General features: G+C 41.6%; 3 protein-coding genes across 6 annotated transcripts; 2 read left to right on the top strand and 1 right to left on the bottom strand.

The window, feature by feature from the left end:
* Window positions 1-283: 283 nt before the first annotated feature.
* Window positions 284-9983, top strand: RB195_005323 (uncharacterized protein; the record flags this gene model as incomplete). 3 transcript variants are annotated; one of them, XM_064177746.1, is made up of 11 exons in its annotated part: window positions 314-467; window positions 2376-2518; window positions 3172-3273; window positions 3333-3476; window positions 3529-3906; window positions 3960-4172; window positions 5049-5296; window positions 8769-8906; window positions 9416-9521; window positions 9693-9824; window positions 9897-9983. In XM_064177746.1, the coding sequence occupies 11 exons, from the start codon at window positions 314-316 to the stop codon at window positions 9981-9983; spliced, it is 1845 nt and encodes a 614-aa protein (XP_064034859.1). The 3 variants fall into 3 exon arrangements, with proteins under 3 accessions (XP_013301039.1, XP_064034859.1, XP_064034860.1); XM_013445585.2 differs by lacking the exons at window positions 8769-8906; window positions 9416-9521; window positions 9693-9824; window positions 9897-9983 and having other exon boundaries at window positions 284-467; window positions 5049-5300; XM_064177745.1 differs by lacking the exons at window positions 314-467; window positions 2376-2518; window positions 3172-3273; ... (2 more) ...; window positions 3960-4172; window positions 5049-5296 and adding an exon at window positions 7643-7668.
* A 180-nt stretch (window positions 9984-10163) lies between these two features.
* RB195_005322 (uncharacterized protein) lies at window positions 10164-10591 on the bottom strand (the record flags this gene model as incomplete). Its single annotated transcript, XM_064177744.1, has 2 exons — window positions 10164-10268; window positions 10334-10591. 2 exons carry the CDS (start codon window positions 10589-10591, stop codon window positions 10164-10166), a joined length of 363 nt encoding a protein of 120 aa, XP_064034858.1.
* Window positions 10592-12626: 2035 nt separating this feature from the next.
* On the top strand, window positions 12627-18789 carry RB195_005321 (uncharacterized protein; the record flags this gene model as incomplete). Of its 2 annotated transcripts, XM_064177742.1 has the most annotated exons (8): window positions 12627-12851; window positions 12917-12979; window positions 17211-17297; window positions 17949-18033; window positions 18140-18215; window positions 18319-18458; window positions 18512-18639; window positions 18697-18789. In XM_064177742.1, 8 exons carry the CDS (start codon window positions 12627-12629, stop codon window positions 18787-18789), a joined length of 897 nt encoding a protein of 298 aa, XP_064034857.1. The 2 variants fall into 2 exon arrangements, with proteins under 2 accessions (XP_064034857.1, XP_064034856.1); XM_064177743.1 differs by lacking the exon at window positions 17211-17297 and having other exon boundaries at window positions 18140-18212.
* Between the last annotated feature and the right edge of the window lie 559 nt (window positions 18790-19348).

Below are 19348 nucleotides of genomic sequence, written 5' to 3'. Positions count from 1 at the left end.
CCCACATCTGCGTGTCAGCGCTCAGCCGTGCTAGGTTGTGTTCCTTCTGGTCCCTCGATGACATTTGTTTTTCGTCAGTCTTTTTTCTTTCGTCATCAAATTTGCATATTTCCATTTCTCATCGCTTCCATTTCTAGTTCCGGACATCCTAGATGCTCATAGGCTTAGAATGTTCTCTTTCACCACCAGTGTTGCAGGATTTCTCTATCGTCTGATTCTTTTTGTCTAATGCAGCACATTGTGTCAGTTGTATCATTTCTGCTTTATTTAGGGTATCTCTTAGATGGTAGCAACAAACAACGGTCAGGTTGCGATGACGATCCTTAAAGCTCGTTTCGGTAGCGATGTGAGAAAGACGATGCTTCATCACGCGAACGATATTACCCTCAATGATCTTACTCTCATGCTACAGAGGATTTTTAAAATAGGATCTGCTGAAGCAATTGTCCTGAAATACAAGGATTCGGGTATGTTCCGGTTGCATACTTTTTTTGCTATTTTATTACACACATATTTTAGTGTTTCACTTAAAGGCATCACCAAACGAATCTGAGGTGATACGGATTTCAGGTGGAGTATTCGTATACGGGACCGTAGATTATGGAGAGGGGGTGATTCCGTCCGTTTCTTCCTAATTGCCGTAAAAACGGCCCGGAAGATACGGCTTCGGGCATTCCGGCACGCTATTTTCTACAAGGAGTTCGGGTAGAGCGCGCCAGCCTTGTGCACGTGACGCTTCTTCCGGGCCGTTTTTTGATTAGGAAGGAATGGACGGAATCACACACTTCTCTTCATAATCTACTATCCCGTATACGAATACTCCACCTGAAATCCGTACCACCTCAGATTCGTGGGGTGATGCCTTTAACGTCAATCTCGAATACTACATAATATCCCCATTTTTCAGTGTATCTATGATTGGGTATTATTCTCTCTCTATTAATTAACTTGTCACCTCCATTTATCATGGTTTCTTATATAGTTACCGAAATTCACGTTTCACAAATGATGATGAAAGGTTATTTAGTTTTAGGTTGCGTACTATTCTGAGACAATTACTAAAGCGTAGTTCGCTCACTTCACGAAGAATTTCTCATTTGGAAAAAAAAACTTCTAAGTAGACTTACCTTAAGTTACCTCTTTTATTTCTTTTCTGAAGTTTCATTTTGAAGCAGGTTTTATTTCAACTGAGGATCGATCTCAATTTATGCGGTTGATTAGAGACTGGGCTTGGGATGATTGGCTTAGGGAAAATTTGGAGATTCAGTCCTTCGTTTCTATCTTTTTCTCTGTGAAAACTCCCTTTCCGTCTCATGACTCATTCTTGCAAGAGTCAGAAATCTTGATAAGCACGGGAGTTAGAAGAGCTAATGAATTGAAAGATGCAAAGTGATTCTGTCATCTTAATATTTCCTATCGCTGGTTCCAGATCTAAAAGCGTGATATGAAATTGGGCCTCTAAATCTACTTGAACGTTTGGAATTTAGCAGTCTTTTTTCAATGTGCTGACTCATCTGTTTCTTGCTGTTTGTGTTTTCTTAAATGATTCGACTGTAGAAGAATTTGGAATTTCTAATCGGTTTACATTTGCATAGGTTTTCGATCGGAGAAAAAAACTAGTTTGAGTCTTTCATTTTCATTTTACTTGTACTTTTGTAGGCTTTGTTCAATTTCCGAGGAACTAAAAATTCTATCTAATTTGAAGGCATCACCCCGCGAATCTGAGGTGGTGCAGATTTCAGGTGGAGTATTCTTATAAGGGATAGTAGATTATGGAGAGGAGGGTAATTCCGTCCATTTCTTCTTAATTCCTGTAAAAAAACGGCCCAGAAGATGCGGCGCCGCACAAGGGTGGCGCGCTCCAGTCGAACTCCTTGTAGAAAAAAAGTGCGCCAGAATGCCCGAAACCGTATCATCCGGGCCGTTTTTTACGGCAATTAGGAAGAAATGGACGGAATCACTCTCCTCCCTATAATCTATATGCCGTATACGAATACTCCACCTGAAATCCGTACCAGCTTAGATTCGTGGAGTGATGCCTTTGAACCACAACTTTTTTCGTTTGCTTACTTTTTCAATTGACTACTATTCCCTTTTCTTGAAAAAGTTTGGCCATGCCCCTTCTTACATTTTGCATGTTGTCTACTGGAAGAGACTCATTTATTCTCAGCTGCTAAATAGTGCTTTGTGGTTTTTTTGTTTATCCCAAAGTCTGGGTGTTAGTTATATGTTGTTACGGAATCAGCGTACGATGAATAACGTGTAGCTAATGTTCTTACACTCACTAAATTATCACACATCACTTCTTGTTTTCACATTTATATATTAATATTCGTTCATATTCGTACTACAATGCACACACGTTTGGTTTTTAGAGGGTGACCTAATTACTCTTGCTGACGATGCCGATCTTCTCCTCGCTTTGCAGTCCGAACAAAACTTGAAGATCGATGTTTCAATTGACAGTAAGGCCATTGCCGAATTGGCCGACATACAACTGCAAATTGGGCAGATCCAGGTTAGATTATTTAAGTCGAAAATTGCATGTTCACATGCTGTACACAAATAAGAAAAAAAAATGGAAGAGACTCATTTATACACATAAAGTACTTCACATAAATCAGCAGAATTAGGCGAGCCAGTATAGGATTCTATTGGAATGGTTGGAATTGAGATCATGTATGCGATAGTCGAAGTCGGTGCTCTAACTCCCTTCACTTTTCGAAGGGACCTCTTCACTTTTGAACGGTTGACGAAGGGATCCACACTGCTCGAGCTGCATCCCATTAGCTAGACCCCTTCACTTGAAGAAGTCTTGGCTCCTCCCCATCACATCTATCACATGCTCGAGATCTTCTGCTTGGAGCATTTTTTTCTGTTTTCTATCCTTTATTCGAAATAACTGGGTTCCGCCGGCGCAAAAAAACCTTTAGCCTAATTATTACTCATCTGACCTTCAGCTGCACTCTTTTCGTGTTTGCCTTGTTCCGAGTAAAGTTGCCTCTCATTGAAGACAGAACAGCAAAAAGGTAGATGGTCACGAACTTTTACAATTGAATTAGATTAGAATTAGAAGGAACATTGTAATATTTGAGGTCTCGTCGTTTACTTTTAATGTACTGTACAAGCTTTTCTTCTTGAAAGAGTTGAAGATTTATTACCTTTCTCTAGGATGATGTGCAACGCCTTTTGAAGTCTGTAGCAGGTCTTCACATTCCAAGCACTCATGCTGCTTCCCAGTCTATTGCTTCGCAACACTTTGAACCTAATGAAGTGACGTTTATATAGTGCTCATCACAGAAAAAAGGTGATTTGAACAAAACTAATTTTAGGTTCTACCTGCTGTTTCTCATCAAGGGGACGTTCCTCCTCTCCCTGTGAATGGTTTCGATGCCACACCTCTTTCGCCGCCGTCACCTGTGCCATCGGAGAAGCAGGAACTGCCAGCAACTATTCAGCCATCGCTTCAAGAGCAGGTAGTAGATAGTTCTGTTCTGTTTTGGTGTTTTATTCTCAATTTCTACGCAGGTGCTACCGGATGGTCTTGCCCGACATGACATGTCCGCTCCATGTGTTGAAGAAATCCCACTGGAAGCTGGAGTTCCCGCCGCTTTCGCGCCTCCACCGTCGGAATTCGCACCACCACCTATGATGCCACCAGCAGTTCAGGATCCACATGGCCCTCCACCTCCTCAACAACATCAACAACAATTTGCTCCACCACCACCAACTATCCCTTCGATACCTTCGTTCCCACAGTCTAACATGCCACCTACAAATTTCTCACCGACTCATCCACATCATGAACAAACTCCCCCGCAACCGCCCCAGCAATTCGTCCCACCGCAGCAGCAGAATGCGCATCCGCAAATGCCACCATCTCAGTTTGCTCCACCTCCTCAACAAGTAAGTTTCGAATAAGTTCTTTAAAAAGTCATAGATTTCATTCTCTTTTGCAGAGCTTCGGTGCTCCACCCCAACAACAACAGTTCGCTCCACCTCCCCAGCAGTTCGCCCCACCACCGCATGCCCCACCACAGCCTCAGCCTCCGACGCCACAGTCGTCTGTGTCATCGACTCCGATCCCACAACCACAACATTTTCCGCCTGGCGGAATTCCTCAACAGTTTGTCCCACCCCAACAAGCCCAGTATGCCCCTCCACCAACGCAAGTGAGTTCTTCAATGTTTGATTACTGAGCGTGTTTTTAGGTTTTTTTTTTGACACCGTTCTCTTACTGTAGAAGGTGTCATAACTTACATGTGAACCTCCCACAACTTGTGCTTACAATTTTTATAATATTTTCGATTTTTCACAGGGCTTTACATGCTTTGAAAGCATCTAAACGACAGAAAACGGCTTCTATGTCAAATCTGTGTGCTCCTTTTGTGCTGCTGATGGATGTTTAAAGTTTATTTTTATTCATTCACGTCTGCATCGGCAAAAATATGATTGAAATAGAGCTTTAACGCAACAAGTGGAACAGCGAGTGAAAGAACAATTGACACTTAAAGGAGGGACACAACACATGGGCATGGTAGAGTTTTTGTCAAAAGAAACTGTGGTTTTTCTTTGGTATTCTGGAAGGAAAGTAGTGACTGGACCATTCGAGTTTGTAGTTTTTCCTGGGGCGTTGATGTTCCCATATTCAAAGCAGACCGCTGTGACTACAATTGTAGATTTCTGTTACTTGGATTTCTTTTCGGATCGATCGATTCTATGAATGTTAAAGCCAATAATTCAGCTCTAGAGTCGCATTTAATCATTTTCAATGTTTCCATTTTCTCTTACGTTTATTCACACTGAATAATAGCGGAGACCTTATTTTTGAAGATCACAAAAAATCGTAGGTCGTTCTTGCTTTTAATAACAAAGACGGAATGATTCTATCCAATTATCATCCTTACCTGCTTGCCTCTCTCGTATTCGGGTTGCAAATGTTGACAATCTGCCAGTATGGGATTTTTTCTCCACATATCCTTCCATTACGTTTCCACAGTTTTGTGAAGTCTTTTCGTTGTCTGTCTTATTGTTTCTGGTTCCTTCAGGGTTTCGGTGCTCCACCTCAGCAACAGTTTGGACCGCCACCCACTGCATTCGGCCAGCCACCACAATTCGGACAAGCCCCACCATCAGAACCGGCACCACCCGCTGGAGTTCCTCCTTCATTTGCTCCACATCAAATGGGAGGTTTTGCTCCTCCACCGATGGGCGGTCCTGTAGGAGTTCCTGGAGGAAATCCGTTCGCCCGCGGACCAGGAGGTCCTGGAGGATACCGTGGTTCACCGTATCATCAGTAATAATTTAGTACAGATGGTGTATTTAAGAATAATTTATTTTCGTCTGTTGAAATTGTGATCCATTTCGTTTCGAAGTAGATGAATGTTTTCTGTTTTAATGCGCATATCGGATTGGTTGTAGTGGTGTAACAAACGAAATTTTATTTCACGAAAACTTTTACGATGTATCGTTGTGGTGTGCGGAACTGGATTGGTGTTATTTGACTGACTTTCCAGTAAAGTGTCCAGTTTTCTCTTACTTTTTGTCTTTCTGAGCTTGCGAGAGTGAGGCAATTGCATCGGGATTCGCCGGGCACAATTAAGAAAGATACACACTTGGCTCTTTGCATGTGTTTCAGAATCCCCAGCAGCTAGGGAAAGATTTGGCAAGTATAGCGGGGTCAAAACGACATAAAGCGCGGTGCAGTTACGTAAGCACCGCGGAGGAGATAGGGGTTGTATTCGAGGCGGGACCATCGCCAAGTAAAGAGATGAGTGGTGTCAACAAAGGTCCTTCCTCGATCACAACCACTCGATAACGTACCGCTAACGCAACTGCGCCTTGCTTCATGTAATCTTGACTAGAGTATAGTTGATATCAGCCCATTAGGTTAGCCTAAATAGCTCTGTAATTTTTAGTACAAACCAAATGCTTGGCGTTCTTTTTTTCTCGGGATATCGCATTTAAAGGCAACACCCCACGAATCTGAGGTGGTACGGATTTCAGGTGGAGTATTCGTATACAGGATAGTACATTATGGAGAGGGGGTGATTCCGTCTATTTCTTCCTAATTCCCGCAGAAAACGGCCCGGAAGATACGGCTTCGAGCGATCCGACGCGCTCTTTCCTATAACGAGTTCGATTGGAGCGCCCCAGCCCTGTGCACGCGCCGTGTCTTCCGGGCCGTTTTTTACGGCAATTAGGAAGAAATGGACGGAATCACCCCCTCTCCATAATCTACTCTGCATAACTATACTGCGTAATCGTATACGAACACTCCACCTAAAATCTGTACCACCTCAGATTCGTGGAGTAATACCTTTAATTTAAAACACTATGCTTTCAATGGTCCTCACCCGTGCCTAACAGCGCAACTTCGAGCGCAGTGGCTCACGCAACTGCACCATGCTTCATGACGTCTTCATCTTTGTATATGTGCCTCGAATATGTCCTAATTCATGTAAAGTTTTGTGAGAAGGTAAGATGTTGATTGGATAGATTATGGGTTTTCAAAAAGTAGCACTCGGCATTCTGCAGATGGAGTCGTGAAGAATCGCAAAAGAGAAAATCTTTAATGACGACTCAGTGGTTGAGTTTGCCTTCTTTGTACGGATTGGGGTAACAGTAGTTGCTAGACGTGTTATTTTCCAAGATCCGATGAAGGTTCTATATCCGTGTACGATAGCAAGGGAGATTGAGGCATAGGGGTGTAGACCAGCTAGGCAGTAGACAGGTTACTCGATATTTAGTCCTGAATTTATAAAGTAATCCTTCTTTTGTCAGGCTGCGTTGTGTCTCCACGCCTGAGGCTCATTGTTACCATTTTATTGATAAAGCTCCTCCATATCTGACTTTGAAGGAGTTCTGTTGCTTAGTTCACTGTGTGTTGAGCTCAACGAATGCTCGGGAATGCCGATTAGGGCGAAGACAGATTACGCAGAGGGCCTAATTCATAGAAGATGAATATTCGTGACTCAAACATCGATGCCTATTTTTGATATTTGAACTCTAAAAAGATGTTCTTGGATAACTTATTCGCATTACAAAGTTATGTATTGTGTTATTTATTGTTAAAAGTAAGTTTACAGGAATAAAAAGTGATGCATTTTGTCCTGATCATCAGACAAATATTAAACTTACATTTGTTCAGTTCATATCATGTGATTCGCATAAAAAAGACTGCAACGACGGCGGGAGAAATTTTTGCTAGAATTCTTCGAGGGACTACATCTTTTGGGCTTGAATAATGTCCATGAATTGATCAAATTATGACTCGGGACAAGAACAAGATAATTCTCACATCAGTGCTGTCTGTTAATTCTAACATCCTTTACTGGAATGATGTCGTTGAACGTAGTTCTAGAGTATTTTCCAGGTCTGCCATAACTCAGTACGTTCTTACGTAGAATCGTCTAGGATTTCTCTCGTTCACGTCGCTGCTGACCTATTCCCAGCTGTACCAACAAACTGTCGTGACCGTTGTTATGGACGCGAAAAGCGAGGTATTCGAAAAGGTTTATAGTGTGTCATGAACTGGCATTCTCAAGGATTAACTGTTTCACGAGCAAATTTGAAATTAATCCTTGTCATAGCTTTATTTTGGTGTGCGGCCTTATTTACTATTTCTGACAATTTCAACAAGATGCTTACGGATTTAGAAGTTGAATGGTGAGCATTTTCTGCATGGCTACACATACATTTATCATTTAACAGAAATGAACAGTATGCGCTTTTTAATAGTATGCTGTGGAGTCGGGGAAGTTTTTGACGTCCATTTTGCAAAGAAACAACGGTAAGAGTGAGAAAGTTCCATGTTATCCTTTGCCTCCCATGACCTCTTGACGGACATTCCTTACCGGGGAATAAAGTAATAGGTGAATCACAAGGTTCTCCATTCCATCTCCATCTTTGACGCTTCCTTCAAAAAGAGTTATTTAGAGTTATTTATATTTTTTTTGTCTTTTTATTGCTTTTGTTCTAAATTTGTATTTTATTGTTTGTTACTGATGTGTCATTCCCCTCAAAAAAGTATTTCCCACTTAGTTCATTAGAAAATCGTTTACATATGGTGATTATGTTATCTGGACTAGAAACATTTTCTGGAGTGCCTGTCAATTTCCTTTTAGCATGATAAAGGTAGGTAAAAGTGACATGTATAGAACTTCATCACCTCAGAAAAGCAATTCAGCACAATGTTCAAGCGTGAAGACGTAAAATATCGTAAAATAAACACAATAACCAATGGAGTGGTAGTGATGATAGGGAAATAGTGGAAATAAAAGGTGCTCCTTCTACAACGCCAAAAACAACGTATTACGTTTTTGACGTGGCGCGGAACACGCAGCGAAAGCGCAGTTTAGGTAGCGGATTGCGGAATCCAACGCTCCGCAACGGAATCCACAGCGAAAAATTCGAAATTTTTTGCTGTGGATTCCGCACCACGTCAAAATCGTGATACGCTGCTTTTAATGGAAACACTGCCGACACCTAGCGTATTTAAAGAAAAGAATCATTTTAAAGCGTGACGCACGGATGGGTCAAATGTAGAGGAAATTGCGGGACAGATCGGTGAGTCAGTATCATATCAACGTGGTAAATACTCTCCACTAGCTAAAATTCCAACAGAATCCCCTGATTTTACTGTGCTATGTACTGTAGGTATCTTCGTAGATGTCTTGATGGCATATATCCACTCCAAGAAGTCTGATCAACACCACACACTCCATCTTTCCACTGTTTTTTTTTAACTGTTGATCATCTGCTTACAGGTCGATCACCTCGTCGATGCTGAAGAACATTTCGTGCGAAGCACTTTTCAATGGCGACGAAGCAGCGGCCACGGATGCTAAACGACTGACGTTCAACGATAGCGTGATGGTGGACGCCATTCTAAATAATTCGGACAGGTCAGGTCGGGTCGGAAATTTAAGGTGTGGAGAAAAAAGGGACTGTTTGGTGCGTGCGTCTGCACAGTCGTGGATCAACCGAGGCTCGATATTCGTAGATGTGTCAGACGCTCGCCATCGCGTCCGTAATTATACTGGGACCCTGATATGTGCGGTAGTGTTAATGTTGGAATCCCTTGATATAGATTGAAAATGAACGCACTACGATTGCTATTCAGCCAATAATCCTCAAACGACTATATTCTTTTTCTTCACTCAACTGTACTTTACAAAATTTGCTTGGAAAAATGCTACTTAGGGTACTAAGTATTTTAAAATTAATTGTACCTAAGAGGACATATGTACACTTCTTAAGACATCTGTTGATAATACAGCGTTTCCAATATTTTTGAGATAACGGTGAGCTCGTATTTTGTCCATATGAACCAAAAATAAACATATAGCTTTGATTCATTCGAATGAAATACTCCCATCCATTATGCAAATTATTTATTTATCTATTTATTCAGGTGTCGTACAATCCAACGACTTTTCGGTTTCTTTCCGACGTTGTCGGATGAAGAGCGAGATTTCCCCATTGCTTATGCTATGCTAGTAAACAAGGATGTTGCTCAGGTATATATGGGTAATACGAGGCATATGTAATTTATAGACATAAATTCTCGTTAGATTTCCTAGGTGTTATTCATTCTTCATCACATTCTTCTTTCATCTGTCATCATCAATTTTTTCAGCTTGTATTATCTGAGGCCAATTCATTTTTGCGTCGTATTTCTCTCTTTTCAGGTTCTTATGCTTCTCTCGGCCATCTTCCAACCACAGAATCAATTTTGCATCGCCGTTGATGGAAAAAGCGACAAGAAGTTCTGGCACGTTATTAGCGAACTAGCAACGTGCTATCCGAATATCCAAGTTTTCGTGAGTGTCGTATGCTTATTCTCTGTTCATCTGTCACTCTTCCACATCTTATGATTTATTAGGATATTTCAGAAGGAAGTACAGGAAATTAGCCAAGCATCAAATACATACGGTAAAAAAAACAATGTAAACACTAAGTGGGGGCAATGCCGTTACTAGCGTTCAGATAATTGGTCCTTGAACAAGGAATAGGTAGGCTATTATGTTAGAGAAAGCAATCGGGGCTCAGCAGCTTTTCACAGTATACGGATAAAAGCATAATTTTATGGGAGAATTTGTTAAATATATAAACATATTCTCCGATATTCGTATTTGGTAAAAAGCATGAACTGATAGGATTTATACTCCTCCAAGGGCACCACCAGCGACGTCACCAACATCAAGTGCTCCTGTTAATCCACCAATTGGCAGCCCTCCTAGTAGACTTGATAGAAGAGCAAGAACCTGAAAATGTGCACTTCGACTACTACTAATCAGTTGTTCTGACTGCGTATATGTAGTAGAATTACCAGAGCAAGGAGGGTTTGCACAAGGCCTAGCACTGGCGCTATAGCAGCAAATGCAGCGGAAGTGGTACCGTTACCGCCACCGGTCACACCTCCTACTATTCCACCAACGACTGGAAGACCTCCGGCAATTCCTCCAATAGTTCCGCCCAGATCACCAACAAGCGGCAGACCACTAAGAATTTTACTGAGGTCCAGAGGAAGAGCCGCAAAAGCCGTGTGAATGATCACAACAACTAGGAGAGCTCCGAATTTGAACATTCTGAAATGAATATTGTATTTTCGGATAAAATTCTAGGATTTTGTTAATGAAATATTGAAATGACGGAATGCTGTAAGCTTTGCGGGGTCCCTATTTATGCGAAAAGTTTTGGAAGTTTGTCGAGTAGCGAAATCTTTTGTCGATCAGACTCAAATGAATATCGTCTATTGTAGTATGGAAAATCTGTAAACATGTTTTTCCCTTGTATGCCAAAAATCAGCGGTAGCAAATATCCCGATGTGGAAGCGTCAGATCGATTTCGAGATCTTTCGAGCAGATGAAAAGGTTGGCGTTGTGCCAAATAATACATTTATGCATCGCAACAACTAATTATGATAAGATGGTACGGTATTTACTAAGCATTAAAAAAATTAAATTAAAGCTGCCTTAGGGCACACTTTCAGGCAGAACTCCAGAGTTTTTTGACTGGAAAGCAAAATAATTCTGATGAGTTTAGTTTAGTTTTTCTTTTTTTCAAATACAAGCCATTTTGGAAGGCTGGATATCCGAAGACTAGGAGTCTTTTGAGTCTTACCCAACCAGGTTCTGTTTTCACCTTCTGAATTGGAAATCGCATTTTCAAGAGGATTTTCAAGAGGTTTTAGTTCAGTAACGGAATTTCTGATGTGTTTATAACGTAGGCAAGGGAACTATTCGAACCTCTCCGTATTTCCGTATGTTCCTGGTAGCTGTGCTATAGTTTAAGCCCTGATACAAGGAATTAAACAAGATGTGAAGATGTGAACCATAAGTGAAGTTGTTCACGGGCCAAAGAATTTCCTAATAACTAAGGGAATTTCACTCGGTCAATTTTGTGTCCTTCATTCCATATTCAATTTTATTTCATAGTTGAGAATAACACTCCTTAATATAACTTGCATCATTTGCATGTTTTCAATCTCTTTTTCGTAAATATCGGGTTTTTTTTAAATACTGCAATTTTCCATTTGTTAAAAAAACGATCTTTGCACAACTTAGGAGTGATCTATGCAATCCTGAACAATTTTACTATATTTTCGAACAGTTTCCACGTGCAGCTATCTCCATTCAATTTATTGTAGGATTTGAAAGCAGAAATTCTGTTTTTATCGATGCTTTGATCGTGGATCTTTGAGCTCTGATCAATGATTCTCTACATACATATTTGGATATGGATCTACATATCTGTTACCCCTTTTTCCAAATTTGAAAGCTTATTATGAAGAAATCAAACTCATGCTTATCACGTTGAAGGGAACACAAAAATAATAGATAAATGACGGCAATTGTATTTTAAAAATTCTGAAAATTTCGGAAAGACTATGTCTTCAAGGGTGATCTGCCCATCTTGTTTGGTTCAAGTCGCAATTAATCGAAAATAAGATGGGATCAGTAAACAAGAAAAAGTGAGGGCGATTATGTTCGCTCGGAAATGGAAAATAGATAGGAAATGATGGAGGTCTCAGCGAGATCTCAAAGTGAAAAACTCACCATCTTGAGCTGTTCCTACGAACATCGTCGCCTTCCACGGTCATTTTTGATATGCTTTCCTTCATAGGTGACACTTTTTATTTTGTTTACCTATTTGAATGGATTTAACGTTTTATTCGAAAACCTAGAACCCTTTTTCCTCTATGGAAGATATCTGCACAACAGTTTTATTCGTCATTCATCTGGACTTTCATTTTTCACCACATATAAAGGTGGAGGTGCGTATTGCTTTTCGCAAGAAATCAACAGCGGAAAATACGATATGTATTAAGTTGGATTTAGTAAATTGGCTTTAATAAAATATGATCTGAATTCAATGAATTTTTGAATTAAATCTGAGTTTATCTTAAAAAAGAAGTTTTTTTTGGCAATGTAACAACATGTTTACTGCTATGTCGCGCTACCGCGGATCATATTCAATTGGACCTAGCCCAAATAAAAGAATGTATCGCATATTTCGCAGTAAACAGGAGGATATTTCCGTATAAATAGCCAAGAAAAAGCAGTTGACCGTACTTGCTCCATTCTCGAAGATTTCCCTGAAATCAACAGATCTACTGCAAAATGTTCAAATTTGGAGCGCTGCTTGCTGTTGTTGCCGTTCAACTGGCTTTCGCTGCTGATCCACTAGACCTCAGCAAGCTTCTCAGTGGACTCCCACTCATTGGTGGTTTGGGCGGAACTGTTGGAGGTATAGTCGGCGGTGTTACGGGAGGCAACGGTACCAGTGTCGCCGGATTTGCTGCATTGGCGCCCGTGTTGGGCCTTGTTCAAGCTGTCCTAGCAGTAGTAAGTTGATCTCAAGTTCAAGATGTACAAGACACGCTACTTGTATGCTCGATGCACATTTTCAGGTGATAGCACTTCTTTCAAGCCTTCTTGGTGGACTACCAGGAGGATTGGGCGGCATACTCAATGTTGGTAACATGACAGCAGGCGTTTTTGGATCAGTATAAATCGCATGAAAAAACGTCCTCCTAATAAATATCACAAGCATCAAGAATTTTCTCGAGTTTAAACAAAGTCCAAAGTGATGTAAAGTGGGACTTGTCACTACGGATCGCCAATTACTGTACTTGAAGATCAAAAGAGGACAACAGAGATAGTAAGACCGATATTAGCTAAAGAGAAAGAGAGGTACAAAAACATTGATGCAGTCACCCATTGGCACATTAGTACAAAAGATGATTTCTGGAGACAAGTATAAACGGATAGCTGATGAAAATCACACATGCTCCAAGAAGCACCACATAACTAGCCATACATAGACCGTACCGGAAGATACATGGTACCAAAACGACCTGAAGTCCGAGGCAGTTGCTTAGACGGCTGCCTCCAAAGTGTGGTGGTGGAGCTAGCGCTTTGATCGAGATGGGCCCTTTAGTCATTTGTACAGCCGGATTACAGGGATCGAGGAGCTCACCATCGCTACGAGCGCAGACGTTTACGCAACTGCACCAGGTTTCAGATGGTTTTGACTCGACCGTAGTTGTGGAATTACTGATGCCACCTCATGAAAATGTATGCAATGTCAGTTTGATGCGAGTCCCTTCAGCAGTTTGTTTGATGAGTGTAACCGAACGTCTCTTTCGTGTTTCTATGACACTCCTCTTAACTCCTAGTTTCCCGTTGTAAGAACACTCCACATGGGACGTATACAGTGTCACTGAAGCACTGTAGATGGCACTCGAGGTCGCCTATGTGTCGTCTACAGTAGTCATTGCTTATTTCCTCGTTTTGTTCGTTCACGTAGTCAAATTCAGGAAGAATCTCTTAACTGTGAATAATGTGGGCCAGCATCGGAGCCCTCAAAGTTTCCGAGCTACACAGAGATCAGCGTTCAAGCTCACCTTACCTTTTCATCACTTCATTTGTTCCATTTTGTTTATTTCTATTCAAACATAAGCGGTTCCCTCGCTAATGCTCTTGTTTCCACTACAGAAAGCCAAGAGAATCGAATGGTGTTCATTCGAAATTATCGAGGCAATTTTCGAGTGCGTTGTTCGTCTATCGAAATCGGAAGTTCAGTGGAAGTATGTGCAGGTGAATGAAATGAATTATTGAAGTGAAGTTTTTTGCTATGCATTCAAGTGAAGGAGTTAATTTGGAAACGAAGAGCAAACAAAATTACGCCGTTATCATTATGAGGGGAAAAAGTTCAAACCACAGAACGCTGTGGTATGAACGATCGCCAAAGAAGCCAATTTTTGTATGTGGCATTTTGCAGGGAGATTGGAGAGAGAGCTTTGTGATTTTGTATGTGACTATCATTACCGACTCGTAATTATTTAGTTTTTGGTAACTGCGTAAGAAGCTGCGCTCACTGTGGGACCCTTTCTCAGCTCTAATCAGACTGAGCAGCTGAGCGATGATCTTGCTTCAGGCGGAACCGCTTAGTTAAGGGCATCACCCCACGAATCCGGAGTGGTACGGATTTCCGGTGGAGTATTCGTATACGGTATCGCAGATTATTGAGATAAGGGTGATTCCGTCTATTTCTTCCTAATGAAAACGGCCCGGAAGATACAGCTTCGAGCGTTCGATTGGAGCGCGCCAGCCTTGCGCACGCGCGAATCTTCCGGGCCGTTTTTTTACCGCAATTAGGAAGAAATGGATGGAATCACCGCCCTCTTCATAATCTACTTTGCCGTATACGAATACTCCACCTGAAATCCGCACCACCTCAGATTCGTGGTATGCTGCCTTTAATTACAACACATGTCAGGTTGTTTGGACAAGACTTCACAGTCATTTCTTAATAAATGTTCATTTGCATACATTTGTCATAATTTGCTATAATTTCACAAACTTAGCAACCTAGTGTTTATAAGTTTCCCATAAAACAACAGGCGAATTTTTAAGAACAGAACTAGATCCGCACACACAAATAAATCCACTTGAAGAAGTTCTTTCCTGGAACATCTTTATTTTTTGTTGCTAAATTCAAAAGACATGAAGCCATCCTTATTTGCGTCAAAACGACTTGAAGGTCGGTGCAGTTGTGTCAGCAGCCGCGCTTGAAGTGGTGCTGTGGAGCTAGCGGTAGTGATCGAGGTGGGACCACCACTAACTTCATTCGAATTGCGGCAAAGAGTGGTGCTAGCAAAGATCCCCTTACATATTGCTGTGCCTAATAGCGCCGCTTCGAGGGCTTCCACTGACGCAACTGCACCGAGTTTCAGTCCATTTTGACCCGACTTGATCTGGGTTATAATCTTACGAATTGAGGTTTTGTAGAAAGATGGGACTAAACATCAGCACAAGTGAACGAGTTCGTCTTTTGTTAAGAACAAGTTTCTCTCGTTGCTCTCCGCTTCCCCTAAAGTCTACCTTGTTCTAATTGGTGGAGACCGTTGACGAGGTTGAAAATGCTTAAGAGGGTTCTTCACAGTTTCCGAGGGACTGGTGTTGCCGCATGGTTGCTAGTACTACCGTTAAAGGCATCACCCAGGTGGTGCAGATTTCAGGTGGAGTATTCTTACACGGGATAGTAGATTATGGAGAGGGGGTGATTCCGTCCATTTCTTCCAGCTTACCCTAAAAAACCGTCCGGAAGATTCGGCGCCGCACAAGGCTGCTGCGCCCCAGTCGAACTCATTGTAGAAAATATCGTTTTTTTACGGCAATTAGGAAGAAATGGAAGGAATCACCCTTCTCTCCATAATCTACGATCCCGTATACGCATACTCCACCGGAAGTCCGCACCACTCCAGATTCGTGGGGTGACGCCTTTAAAGTGGACCCGAATTCCAATAAATGCCTATTTTCTTCCACCTTCAATCTCCACTTATATTATAAAGCAAAAGATCTATTTCTTTACATTGTTCCCTTTGTGTCTTGGTCCTCTTTTTACAACTTGTTCACTTGCAGATCCTGTCAGGAGTAGACGCACCGTTGAAAACAAATCTCGAGACTGTGCGCATCTTCAAGGCCCTAAACGGTTCTTTTAACACTGAGGTTCTGCCTTTCGAACGATATCGGCTACACGGCAAGAGAGTATGACTTTTGCGCATTACTGGTATTGCTACACAACCTGACTTACTGCGGACTTAAAGGGAGCGTATCACGAAATTGGCGTGGCAGGGAAGCCCCCCAGTGAAAACGTAGAGTTCTGGTTACAGATTATGAAAACGAGCGTGGCTCATGCTCCCCTATTCGTCGTAAAAAAACGGCGTGGGATATGGTCTCCTTCCCTACGAAAGTTCAGTTGTCCAAACGTGCCACCATTGTGCACGTGCCAACTACCTACAGTAAGAGCATGCAACAAACAAACAAATAACATTCTATATACATCAGTACTAAGCACTGACAAGTCTTCTCACCACGCTATTCAAGTAAAAACAATGCATACGAAATATGAGCTGAAGTTCCGCACTTCGTCGACCTGTGGTAATCGAGTGACTCGGCGTCGGTGGGCAGTTCACGCGTAGTGCCGTGTCTCGAAGGATATGGAAGAGTGACGTATAGATGGGTTCTGTGCTCCAGACCTGTGTCCAAAGACGACACGCCTCGGCGAAGATGCGGACGCCTAGGCAATAATACCAGCACGCCGAGTAAGGCAGCGTATCGCAAACTTTACTTGGTATGGAAATCCGAGCGAAAACGTAGCGTTTGGATTGCAGTTTTCGGAGACGACCGAAGTCCCTCTCAGTTCTGGTTCAGTCGCCCTTAAAAAGACGTAGGAACCGCTTTAGCTCCTGCAAAGTATGCAACAAAACGGGGAATAGTTATGAAAGATTCCAAACTACCTCGATCTCCCGCGGTGCACGACCTATTTGGGTCAAGCTTCGGTGGTGTCCTGGACAACAGCACCTTTTTGCAATACCTGGATAACTTCCGTCATTCATCTGTGCAAATTATACAGCTCGCAGGTGTCCAGAGCGTGTACTGAGATGCCTGAATCCATTTAGCATAAGCAGGGCCACCGCAAGCAGGTAGCAGACAGGCTCGTTACGTGGCGCCTCCGCACTGCTATTCGCTATGAATACTGTATCATAGTATGCTTGGTAGGTATAATCTAAGGGTATGCGCTTATCTACAGCTTTATCGCTGTTTTGGGGTGGTGTTAATAATACGAACACTTTTAATTCGTAAGTGCTTATGCTTACTACTTCTGATGCTCAAAGAGTTCGTAGCATGTATTTTTAGGTCAAAAACTCTCCTCTTCCTCTCGTGAAGAGCTCATTATCGGCAGTGTTTTCACGAGAAGCAAGTGATTTCATGAGTAGCAGTGAGGTATGTTCTGTCTCCACATGAAAATTGATGATTATTTGCGCTCGATTTTCTGCGATGCACTGTAATTTTACCCTGATATGGTTATGGTTCTGTTGGATTTTGAAGATTTTGCTTACAAGTTGAATCTTATTGATTGGAGAATTTATAAAACATCATGGTTAGGTCTGAAAGAGAAGCAATCCTTTTTTCAAATGTCTATGGTATTTTTGAAGGTTGGATTCACCAAGCAGCCCAGAGAAGTAGGAAAGACGCTAGAATTAATCTATACATCAATGATCTGCTCCATTCAAGTCACGATGTTCTTTTTATGAAAATAAATATAACTTTAAAATGGTTTTTTTGTTTCATTAGCAAAGGTTTTCACCAGGAACACGTTTTTGATTTATTTTTCAGTGGAATTCTGTTTCGAATTGAATGTTCTACCATTTTTATCACGTTAAGTGATAAAAAAAGTCGGTGATTAGTATATTTTTGAGGGAAAAGAGGTATGAAGGGACCAATGGAAAGTGTATATTTACCGTGTAAAGTGTATTTATATGTATTTGCCTTGCTTTTTAGAAATAGAGGTATTTCACAAGGAAAGACGCAAGGCTCTTTGTTAGTTCGACCCCTATTAAGAAAACGTAAAATTTCCCGTGTTTTATTTTACAGCTGGTACATGAACAACTTCGATTCCTCAACGGCACGTTATGCGCAGATGAGTCATTGTGGGCGACAATTGCAGGAAATCCTGAAAGTGAGCAACTTTCATCCAGCATCTGTCCTTTTTTTTCAAAACGCTTCACCGAAAGTAGGAATTAACGCAGAGAAACACTGGATTGACTAGACCCTTCCTTTTACAGAACTCCCAATGCCCGGTGGTTTTGATGCTAAAGAATTTCTCCAGAGGACATTTGGCGAAAATTACTCCAAGTGGTGGTGCGATTTTTCAGTTTCTTTATTTCTTAGGTTTCGTGGTCCTTGGTTTTTTGACTCACAGTTGTTTCTTCTTTCTTGGAGCGGTAGATTACGTATGATTTAGGTTCCGTCCCAATGGAGCACCATGGATCACACCTTCGTTATTGTCGAACGAGACTACTGTAGATGCTGATCTTCACATAGACAACTACGTAATTTCACGGTACCAACAATGGCAAATTCGGTCAAATTCTATTTGCAGAGGTAATAATATCAAAATTTGTGGCTTATTTTCGTATATCCTTCGAAAAGTTCAGGTCGATATTATCGTCTTTCTTGTGTTTTTGGTGTCGATGATCTCCCGACGCTCGTGAAACGGCACGAACTTCTTGCACATAAATTGTACCTCGGGTTCCAACCAGCCTCATTTCTATGTCTCATTCAAGTTAGTCCAACTATATAGCGATATTTATTTTTTGCGATTCTCTACTGCTCTTTTTAGGAAATTCGTCGGCGGAGTATTCGTCCTTCGCCTGACTTTGTGGCTGCGCGCTACCATAATCTTCCTGATGGTCCTATCAGAGATAAATATTGATATTCAACTACTAGTGGGTGTATTACACTGTGCTGTTGTGTAATTCGCTATTTCCAATTGTATTTTTTTCACGTGATTAAGACCCAACAATCAGTCACAATGACATCCTGGATGTCAGCAATGGAATCTCTAAAGTTTTGCAATTCGTTTTCTCGTTGACTGCCGCATTACGAGTAATTTGAAGCGAAGCTGACATTTCACTGTGCCCTCCGTTTAAGACTGCTTGGTAGTGTTTTCACATGCTTTTTACTGTATATATTACTGTTTTCTGTTTACTTACGATGTGTTATTGTTGCATTTTCGTCTTCCGTATAACTACGGACTAACTAACTGCGACAAGAAGTTGTCAGCAGATCTAAACTGACTCTCAGCTCGCATCGTAGTAGAAAAGTCAATGAGCTTTGTGATAGTGGTGTACAAAGAGGATCCGAAGGCAAAGCCTCACCGTTTCACTCTCGAAGATGCCAGCTTCTAAAGACAAGGAGTCGGAAAATCAATGAGCTGCTGATGCTTTCCCTCCCGCCCACTGGAAGTCGCTGCGTATATCCCCGCTTTCGCA

The sequence above is a fragment of the Necator americanus genome, chromosome I, assembly GCF_031761385.1.
Source record: "Necator americanus strain Aroian chromosome I, whole genome shotgun sequence".
NCBI classification, from domain to species: Eukaryota; Metazoa; Nematoda; class Chromadorea; order Rhabditida; family Ancylostomatidae; genus Necator; species Necator americanus.
Note: the sequence above shows the minus strand (reverse complement) of the source record. Positions and strands in the feature narration are given on the sequence as shown.